This window comes from Chanos chanos, chromosome 3, assembly GCF_902362185.1.
Source record: "Chanos chanos chromosome 3, fChaCha1.1, whole genome shotgun sequence".
Lineage (NCBI taxonomy): Eukaryota > Metazoa > Chordata > Actinopteri > Gonorynchiformes > Chanidae > Chanos > Chanos chanos.
The window spans coordinates 30,660,295-30,671,732 of record NC_044497.1 but is presented as its reverse complement, the minus strand read 5'-3'; the positions used below and the strand labels follow the sequence as shown (position 1 = coordinate 30,671,732).

The 11,438-nt window shown below is 39.6% G+C and overlaps 1 protein-coding gene across 1 annotated transcript; it reads left to right on the top strand.

Annotated features, from left to right (window-relative positions):
• The first annotated feature begins 219 nt into the window (after positions 1-219).
• Positions 220-11,178, top strand: ttll10 (tubulin tyrosine ligase-like family, member 10). Its single transcript, XM_030767728.1, has 12 exons — positions 220-517; positions 1,512-1,677; positions 2,067-2,185; positions 2,329-2,449; positions 2,554-2,639; positions 2,744-2,930; positions 3,397-3,568; positions 3,797-3,937; positions 8,526-8,642; positions 10,205-10,298; positions 10,402-10,505; positions 10,714-11,178. Exons 1-12 carry the CDS (start codon positions 220-222, stop codon positions 11,176-11,178), a joined length of 2,070 nt encoding a protein of 689 aa, XP_030623588.1.
• Positions 11,179-11,438: the final 260 nt, after the last annotated feature.

Here is an 11,438-nt window from a genome sequence, read left to right as displayed (position 1 = left end):
TCACAACATATATATGCATAGAAACCACCCCTCTAGTTAAGACACTCCTTTAACAAAGTCAGCGCTGAGCTGAACAGTAACCAGAAATGCAGATCATTTTCAGTCTATTTCTTCTGCAGAATCTGGAGAGGTCACATGTAAAGAATTCCACATGACACCTCTGATGGAAAATCCTTTTTCTACTCCAATGATCTGGGTTATCAGCAGCACCAAAGAGTGATGTCATCAGAAGGCTGGGCAGATCCGAAGCATGAAACAGAAAGAGACACAGATAGGCTGCAAAAAGCACAGCCTGACTGTGAAAACAAGCAACAGAAAGCTAATGAAGACCAAAGAGAAACTAAAGAAGTGGAGCAAGAAAGCCTACCAACTGGACAGACAGAGAATGTGACATCAAGGCCAACAACCAGGGATAAACAGGAGCAAGAGGAGGTGGAGGGGCCCTCCCCAGGGAGGCCGTGGGCTACTCAGAAGGCAAACGGGGAACAGGTGATCCGGGCAGATGGAGCTGCGCCAGGTGTGTGTGGGGAAAAGGAAATGACTATCATTAACTCTGCCTGCTCTACTGTTCTTATTACTACAGCCAGGCTGAGGCATATGTTAATTAGTCCCTAAGAGCTTTGATGCAGAGCTGTCTAGAACATCAACATTGAAAGTACCTGACCTCTCTTTGCCGGAGGATGAGCAAATACTGCCATTTCTGATATATTCTGTCAAAGTCATGAACTGAATTCGCTACAGATACTTTTATGAGATACTTTTGTTTTGTTTTGTTTTGTTTTGTTTTGTTTTGAGCGTAACTTTCAATATAGCATTAGAAAAATCCAGGGGTCAAATTCAATAGGTTCAGTTGTTTCAATTTAAGATGCATGTTCTCACGTATTTGTCTCAGATATTTTCTCATACACTCAGTCATTACATATTGCATCGGTTTAAAATGTATTATTTCAAATCAGTTCAGATGCGTGTGATGAGTGTGAAGAGGAATAGCTATGATAAACAATTTGTCTCACAGGCTTTCTGAATCTAGGCTCTCTTGTTTTATTCAGCATTATTTATTTATTTTCTTGTTATATTTGGATTTTCGACTTTATGTTTTCAATTTAAGATCTATGTTCCATGACGAAGCCTGTGAACACAGATAATGAGTTAAGTCTGGCAGTTGGGTTGCTGTTATGGTCTAGGAAATGGAGGTGAGACTAATTAAACACTTCACTGGATCGAATGTCTCCCTACTGCTGGACTTGTACTCCATCTCCCCTTGACACACTTCCTAATGCACCCTGTTGCAGGATTACAATAGCCAGTCTCACACTGCCCAGTTAAGCTCTATACGGTCTAATGAGCTGTTCGCTAATTACTATAGGTGCTACACTACGTGGACAGTAAAGAACATCATTCATAATATGGATCATTTTCTCTCTCTCTCTCTCTCTCTCTCTCTCTCTCTCTCTCTCTCTCTCTCTTTTTTGCCTTTCTGTTTTGTGTGCATGTGTGTGTATGTGCACTAGAGAGAACAGTAAGCATCTGCATGGATAACGAGTATCTGACTGAGCAGAGGAGAGAAGAGTTAAGGGAGCAGAGAGGAGACATGCTGGTGCAGTATCCAGACAAGTGCAGAGAACCACGGGGCCCTGGACCATTCTACTTTCTCGGAGGGAGGAATGGAGCTTCCATGTGAGTGATTGAGACCCAGGATGACCTGGATGAGTCCTTGCAAAACGTGACATGATAGATGACTAAGATAACTAATATGTTTGTGCATTTGCATTCATTCATCTGCTAAATGATTCAGACGGCCCTCTTCCACTTTCAGTACATAAGAAACCACAGTTTACTCAAGGCTAAGCAGAGGGTGACATGTGATTTTTAAAACAGAAATACCTGTTTTATTTATTTATTTAGAAGGTGAATATCACCCTGAAATAGTTTGATTAATTTCATATTATATTATTTGACATTTAAATTCCACAACCACACAACATTTCTGTCAAACATAACTTATGTAAACATTAAAATAAATGCAGACTGATTGTATTGGCATCTTGGACTGCCCTGTCTTTTAGAATTACCTCATATTGTGAAAGCAAAGGATGGCAACGCACATATGACCAGACGAGAGTGGACTACAAACTGAAATGGTGTGAGATCAAATCATCTGCCACCTACTATAACTTTAAAGAAGGTGAACTTCAAAGAACAACACTGTAACATATTTTAACAGAAAATGATGTAACTGTATTCTGTCCTTACTCAGTCTCTTTAGTATTTACACCCACAAATTCAGACGTCTAACTCTTCAACTTTTTTATTTTTTTACTTTCCAAGGGGAGCAGTTAGTATTCCAAATTCCCAATAACAAGGTCTTAACCACAAAGATAGGACTTCTTTGTAGCCTACGGGAATATGACAGGGTCTGTGACAAAGTCAAGCTTGGATATGGACTTAAGTAAGAAATTACTGCACAACAATACAAAAATGCATTATGTGAATCAAATATAACGTTCCTTCTCTGTCCCACTGAAACGACTATAAGATGTTTCTGTGGTTTAGGAAGATGAAAATGGAGGAGTTCTTTCCTGCTACCTTCCGAATGGACGTAAGAGATGAGAGGAATTCTTTCTTTGCCCAGTACGAAGGTAAACATTCAAATCAAGTTTAACAGCTCACAGTCATCATTGGTTCATGTTTAATATAGAGTGTTCTTTTTCGTGATGTTTGTCTTTTCTTGATGATGCTGTAGGTGTGTGTGATAACAAGAACAATGTGTGGATCTGCAAGCCGACGGGATTAAATCAGGGTCGTGGCATTTTCCTCCTACAGACACCAGAGGACATCACAGCCCTCAAAGAACGACTACACAACACCACTGGGAGCCAGACTAGCAAGACATCTCCCTTTCGAGTACCTCAGGCACGAATTGTTCAGCAGTGGGTAAACTGGAAACTGTCATCAGTCTGCCTAGAGAAAGAGAGAGAGAGAGAAAGAGAAGCACTGGCCATTTTGATTCTGTATTGTCTCTGATCTAGATTATTACTTTGTCTTTCCAACAGAGGGGGCACTACTTAAAATTTGACTTCATTTGAAGAAAAAATGCTGAGATTGAAAGTACGGCTCTGTACTTGTGCTGAATGTAGCGTTTTGGCTAAATAAGTTTGGCGAATACAGTTGAAAGATTATGCAAATATTCATACAGATTGACAAAAAATTAAAATATTATGCAACAATAAAGATGGAAATGACTTGACCAACAGCTATAATGTGCATGCACTGAGTTGATGTAACATTTTAACTGATTAATGAACAATATTTATTTTATGCTGCTTGAGGCTATGCTGAAATAATCCATTTGAGCATGACAAGCAAAAATAAAAACAGTGGCCTGAATGTTTTAAGGTACATCCAGAATCCCTTGCTCCTGAAAGGCAGAAAATTTGATGTGCGATCATACTTCCTCATTGCCTGCACCTCACCGTTCATGGTTTTCTTTCGCCATGGTTACGTTCGCCTGACATGTGATCTTTACAACCCAAACTCCAGTGACCTCTCTGCCCACCTGACCAATCAGGTGAGCTTTTAACTCATAGAGTTATAGTGACACAGAGTATAACAATGCTGGAAAGACTATTACAAATCTTTAAAATTGTTATTATAGTGTTGATGAACCTTTTTTTTTTGGTCTGATTTAGGGGCCACAGTGTGTTTGTGCCTCCAACTTTGTTCATTTTTAAGTGTTAGGCATAAGTGGGCTGACTTTATCTCATTTCCAGAAATTCTCTCACTTTTGTTTTGACAGTATATGCAAAAGAAGAACCCTCTTTACAGTGAACTGAAGGAGGAAACAGTCTGGTCCATGGCACGTTTCAATGCCTATGTCAATGAGAAGTTTATGGAACCCAAAAACCTACCCAGAGACTGGGTTTTGGGTGCTTTTGCGGTGAGGCATTATTTAACTATTTCCACAAATAGATGTATAACTTCCTCATAATTGAGACTGCTGAGGAGGAGCTTCTTTGATTCAGTTTGTATTAATAGTGGTCCAAAATCATACGGACATAATACCTGATAGGGCAACCAGTTTAAAGGTGAAGCAAACCAAACTGCTGTCAGATAATGGGGTTATACAGAGACAGGATCTCTTACTTTAATGCTGACCTACATATTTTACTGTTGAGAAGTGTGTTTTTCCTTAGTTTGGGAAGCCTAACGCCCCATGAAAGCCTACCCCTTACATGCAGTTAGCTTAGTCTATGTGACTGAGACTAGTGCATGCCTCCCCCAACCCCGTGAGGTCAATCTCATTTTCCACACCCACAGTTACAATAGAATTTACGATGTAAATTCTGTTAAAGATCACCAGTCCAGCACTGAGTCAGGGAGAACACTCTAGCCTCTTCACCAGCTGCGTTACAACAGCCAGTTGTTTTCCCGTATTGCAAAGGTCTGAAATGATTGCCAAAAAATTTAGGCTTAAAAGAGAAATTCAACCTTTTGGACTTATCAGTCCATTATGATCCTTTTCAGGCCATTATGCGCCTGTGAGAACATTAGATGGTTTTTCAACCAAACACTTGCATTTTTCACCAAAAAATGCAGAAAACTATTAGTGGGTTTTAAAGTTAGGGTTAAAGCATTTTCACATGGCCAACTGTGTATTTGTGTAGTTACATTGAAGATTTTATTTACTGGCAGAGAATTATCAACAGGTTTGAGCCTCTCCTTAAGCCTCAGGTATGAGAACATTTGCCCAAACCATTATTCAGGCCAAATGACTGGATTAACCAAACAAAAGACCATCAGAGATTAGTGAGGGGACACAATTACAGTAACTTGATGATACCTTGGACAATAATTGATAGTGATGACACCCAGCATAGGCATGACTACCTTGCCCCAGGTATATATGCAACAGAAATTCTTGCCATATGAAGTTGTTAAACAACATTATTCATAAAAATTAGGGTCTTGCATGTCAGCATCATACCTGTCTAAAACAAAAGTTGCTGATCACTGTATTAAAATTTCAAAGGCAATTATAGGCATTTCCAGTTGTTTAATGTAAACAGTCCATTCAAGTCTTGCCACACGAGTATGTTAAGGTATCACCAGAGAAATTCTGAAGAAACAACTTGTTAATTAGGACAGCAGTAAAGCGACCATATTACTCAAGTCTTGACCAGGGTCCTTGCCCCCCAAAATTGAAACATTGGGCTGAAACCACACAACAATGGACATGAACAAATTTAGCAAATAGCTGAATTAAAAAAAAACCCTAGCTAGGTTGTCTTTTCCTGTCCTGATTCACCACAGCTGCACTTGTCTCGATGTCACATTGAACTCTCTCATTCTCTCATTCCACTCCCAACTATATTTCCTTGCCAGGTTCCTCTCAAATGCCTGTTGAATCAGTTGTGCCTGTGTAACATAATCCTTCTGTACTAACTGAAAACAATTTTCAAGGTTTAAAGGAGTTTTCATAAGTTTCGGTGCTTGCTCCAAATGTTAATCCTAACTTCAGTGCAGTTATTACAACATATTGTGCTGCTAGATTCAAGGACTATCTATCTAAAATCGATTTCCTCTCTGGATTGAGTGATGTCAGTGTATAGAGACTTTCACGTGAAAGTAAACTCCAGTTAGGTTTCATGCACCAGTTGCATCACCTTTTCTGCACCCATAAAATATCATGGTGAAAGGCACAAAGGACCTCAATAAACTGGCTGTTTTGTGTGTGAAATCTTATCGTTTCATCCGGTACAGGATGTTTAAAAAACAACCTTTGCTCTACCTCTCACTCAAAGCATGTTGGCCGACTGCTGTTTTGATGGCATATTGTCCAAAATTACTACTCAGTTTTCTCTGACATTTTATCTCATAGTCCATCAATCTCATCATCATGTCTTTTTCCATGCAAATGTGGGTGCTCTGAACTCAGTGTTTTCATCCAAGTAACAGAGTAGAGTTGGTTGGTTTTCTGTGTAGTCTCCCATCTATTTTAAATGTGAGGCATGATTTGCCCAGTTCCTTCACTGTTTCATATTTCATGTCACTATCTCACTCAAAGCCCAACTATTTAATTTTTCTATTAGAAGATGTATTAAATGACAATGTGCAAAAATGTTCTGAAGGCGCAAGATATCCCTTATATTACAGAGCACATAATCCAACACAACCAAAAACACTTCCTTCTTCAGCTGTAGGATCCATCACATTCTCCAAGAGGAAGCTCCTTCACAGCAAGAAATTCAACAACGTTGATAATTAATAGATACATAGGAGCTCTTTCAGGCTGCATAGATTTTGCAAATATTAAAATCAACAGACTATTTCCACTGCTTGCATCACTCTCTTTTCAAAGTAACGCAGTGTAAAAGTTGTAGCATGTTGCATGCCTCACCAGCCCATTATTATTATGAGACAGCATTGCGCCACTTATTATATCCAGTTCAGATGAAAGCATTGTAACTGTTAGCACTGGAGACTAAGCTATACTTTCTATCTGTCTAGTTAGAATATTCTAGCTTTTCTTTGTCTTTAAGCTGCAGGCTCCAAAATGACAGTTTCCTTTCCACTGTGGTTATTGTCAGATGTTTGTGATGGTAATGGAGGCATAGGTGGTTGTAAAACCTTGACAGTGTGTTGCTGTTAGGTGGCTTTAGCTCTGCACTCACAGCAATTGTTGTTCTCTAACATCATGTGACCAGGGGGCAAAACAGAACAAGTGCCTTTGAGTTTGGATAGGGCAAGCTCAGGAGCAGCCTTCAGAGCGTACTTCTCATCCCCTCCCTCTCCACATTGGTTGGGTTCAGCTGTGGCCCAGTGAAATCACAATATGATATCTGTGCTATTGCTACAGCTAAGTAAACTAATGCTGGAAACACACTACAGGATTTTTAGCACAATTATAGCCCTGATTTGCGCATCCTGACAAATTTCCAAAAATAATTCCAATCAGAGTTTAGATCGAGACTGATTTATGGCACGGATTATTTTGTCATTGAGAGAGTTACAATGGTTAGGGTCACAAACCAGGGTTACAGGTTTAATTATGAACCTCCTGAACAAGTTGTAACTTAGGAAGCACTCCAGTTTTTCCAAACATATTTGATATTTCCAATTCAAAATCATGGGAAATCTGCATGGATCATGTGGTGTGAGATGATCTGCGACATATTTCGAGAATGGTCACCTGACCTCACTAGGACGCAAAAGTTGGAACATGTACACATGTGGATATTATTATATCACATATATTATTTGAGACATCTATGTTCTGCTTGCAAATTCATCAGGAAAGTGTCTACATAATGCCATTTGTTCATTACCACACCATTACCAGGTTGCTCAGCAGCTGTTTTATATTTACTGAGTTTAAGTTTTATAGGCTTTATATCATTTGTTAAAATATCATGAAGGTATAGAACAAAAAACTGAATCTGAAAAGACATCAAATAAAGATTCTGCCTTCACATGTAACTTATGCTACTTGAGCAGCAGCGACAATTTTCTTCTTGATATTTTAATAAATAATAATAAACACTTTCTCAATAACTTTAAAACAGCTGCATGTCTCTGTGACATTGTGCTAATAACAAAATGGCATAATATCAACACTTTCCTAATGGATTTTCAAACATTGCATACATGTCTCAAAGATAATATGTGATTTGTGGGATATGTACAACATCTGAAGTTTTCTGATATATGGTGAGATCTACCCACCTCCAACTTTAGCTGCAAAGCATGTCTGTGTTCCCTGTGTCTTCACAGTGATGCTTTGGCCCAATTTTATATATTTTTTAAAGAATTTTATTTCATTTTATTTATTTATTTTTAGCACCTTTTGGGCTTTCCTTCCTTTGCTTATTAGGTCCCATGTGATGAGGGCAGTGAGTTGTAATTGACTCTCCACTGTCATGATTGCTTCTCAGCATGTGAAACTCTGTAGCAGGATCATCTGTTCCTGCGAGATTAGAGATTCCAAGGTGGTGTGTTAAAATTGGCACAGTAATCCCAGCAGAAGTGGTAAATGTATGATCCCCCATTCTTACTGAATTGTTTAGTGTGTACATCTTTACAGCTGACAGACAAAAGACCTGTGAAATCTGTCCTTAAGAGTGACATGCTCTGCGTTTTCAAAACCTGCTAGGATTATAAAAACAATTTTAGCATGTCACCAGCATAACCTAATTTCACTGCTGCATGGAAAATGCTGTGGTGTCCTCACATAACTTTGGATAATTGTACACATGTCATTGTATACGTATAACTGTGCGTGGCTTGTATTAATACATGGTATAGCATCCAGGATGTGCATTGGAACATACAGTTATACAAAAAGCTCTGTGCCTGGAAAGGAGTGGTGGAACCATAGACATTTCAAATATACTGGAATGACTGAGGAGGTACCATATTCTAAAAAGGGGGCATTGCCCTTCATCTTCATGCCACACTGAGTGGATTAAGTAGATCTATTTGTGTATGCCTTACCTGTTTGTGTGTGTGTGTGTTTGTGTGGTTAACAGAGAAGAATGCAGCAGGTCATGATGCAGTGCTTTCTGGCTGTCAAAGCCAAGCTAGACCGTAAGCTGGGCTACTTTGACCTAATTGGCTGTGACTTCTTGATTGATGAGGACTTCAAGGTGAGAGACATCGAGACAGATTGTACAGTACACCATTGAGTATAAAACTCTCTCTCTCTCTCTCTCTCTCTCTCTCTCTCTCTCTCTCTCTCTCTCTGTGTGTCTCTATCTATCTCTCCATCTCTCTCTCTCCTCCTTAGCTGTGCGTATATGTCTGGGGAACCGACAGACTTTGTTAACCAGATACTGTGCATTAATAAAGAGTTATCAAAATGTGGTAAAAGGAATGACTAATGTAAAATGTTCATTTATCTATCTTGTAGTTAGTCATGTTCCAGTTTTCTCACATTTGCATTTTTTTTTCCATTTCATTCTCAATACGCAGTCCTCCCTTGGGGCATATCCTAAATTTCACCCCTCCATAGCTGTTGCCAAGCAACTCATAGCCTTGCAGCAGTAAACATGTAGTCTCTAGTCCACTTGTCTCTAGGTTACATGACTATTATGAATTCACATTCACTTCAACAAACAGATTGGTTCATGCCTCTTGTGTGGATTTGGAACGAAAGCCATAAAACAACCAGAACCAGAAAACTGCAGTCTTTGTAATCTATAAAGTCTATATGTCAGCTTTGAAAACTTTTTTCCCCCAAAAGCAGCAATGCAATTTAAGAATAAGCTGAGGCTAATTTCATATGAATCATATCGGTTTGTTTTGTATTGTTAGTACAGATTGTGCATTGTTTGGATAGAACAGAATGCTAATTTATTAATGTCAGATGAGGGATTAACACACATTCTTGATAGGCTGTGCTGTGTATGGGGCGGACTGCGTGAGCACAAAGAGATGAGGCATTTGAAATGTGATCTGATTACACAATGCTGGTGCATTATCTGGGCAGTGGTTTCAGATTTATGCAATTGCATAAAGGAAATACACCACAAATACCTCCGTAAATGTTATTTGGCCTTACTTAAACTGAATTTAAGTCATTATACTGTCTTTAGGTTGCTTGATCGTTTTGTGTGTTTTATGTAGTGCCCTGTTCTGAAGAGAGTGTTACCTGATTATGTAAGATCTTTAGTATCCTCTGCTCTCATCAGCCACAACTGAATAAATTATTATTTCTTTTCAGTGTCCCAATCCTTTAATTTCAGAAGTATATTCTAAAGGTGAATGTATTTTTGTTGAGTTAATTTGCTTTGCGGTGTATTGAATGCACTGTGGTTTGATATTAGGGTAAGGGCGCCATCTAATGGTAGCAGTTTTTATGCATTCCTGAAAGTTTCACAGACAAACTCTGTTGGTAAAGTCTTAGGTACTACATAGCCCCAATGAAACATTTAGAGGTGTGTTCTTCAGATTAAGATTAAATATTACAAGGGCCATGCTGAGAAGCAGTATTGATTGGTTGTTTGAAGTGAATACACGAATTACAACCACAAGCTACAAAGAATATCAGACCAGACTTTCTAATAAAAATAGTATTGCTTTTATTAGTGCTTTTTAAAGGGAATTTAGTCATGGAAATAATTTTGAAAATATGTCAAATTAACCCACACAATCAGTTCTATTCAAAAGTCTTGGTAAGACCATAAATGGTATTTGGGCTCTGTGATAGGTTTGGCTATTGGAGATGAACTCTAACCCAGCTCTTCACACCAACTGTGAAGTGCTGAGGGAGGTAGTGCCCAGCACTGTCACTGAGACACTGGGTAAGTATTTCACTATTTATAACACGTCCTCTCACAGCGTAAAAGTTAAGTGCGTTTTCACGCGTCACACTTGGTTTCACGTGACGTATACTTCCTTTGGCAGATCTTACTCTGGAGATCTTTCATAAGCGTCTCAGCGGTACGAGCCTGCTGCCACTCAGCAGTCAGAAGGATTTCATTCTACTGTTTGGTCCAGAGATGACACCTGTTTGCAAGCAGACAAACAAAACACCAGTATTCCCCAGGACTCTGTACCAAAAGAGTCCCTCCACCAAAAAGAATGGCAGAAGAACTCAGAAAGCTGCTGCTATGACAACAGCTGCAGAGAGAGAAGCCAATGCTACACATGAGTCACCAACAAACAATGCTGCCTCTTACGGCCTTGCTGCTCCTGCCTCTGTCCCTCACTCCCCAGCATCCCCATCAAGCTCTGTCCCTCCAGTTTCCACTGACAGCACGACCCACACAGCAAACCATCAGCTATCTTACAGGTACAAAAGCCACGTGCCAAAAGGCTCTCCACGCTAAAACGTCTAAAACAAGCCACGTCTTCCCACGGCCTTCCAAGCCAACCAGCAATCGTGTGGAACTGCGGCTCAGCAAGTGTACCTGGCAGTGCTCCCAAGATACCTTGGACCTCTTGGTGCCCCGGATTGCTCTTCAGGTGAAGAGCACTGTGCTTTCTCATTCCACGCCTGCCCTGAGCGAGGGCGCATGCTTTAAAGTTCGACCCTGTCACTCAGACAGAGATGATAGTTCCTGCAACAACCTGAAACACACCATGGTGCCGCCTTCCCGCCGCTTCGTCTGGTTGGACAAGCAGGTGGTGTGTGCCGAGACAGGGAAAGCCATGCAGGAGGGTGATACTTCTAAGCTGTAACCAGAAATAACTGATTGTTGTCATTTTATGGTTTTAATGCTTTAAGATTTTTGAAATGTGATTTATGGAAGAAGAAAACATACTAAGGATTAAAATATATATATATAGGCGCACGCAGGATATAAAAGGAAACTCTCTTTCACACACATCAGATATTTTGACATGCTCACCTGAATAGTGGAATATTGCCCTTGAACTATAGCTGCTCCTGATTAAAACTGATACTTTTGTTCATGTTGTTGAATCCCTTTCTGCAAAAC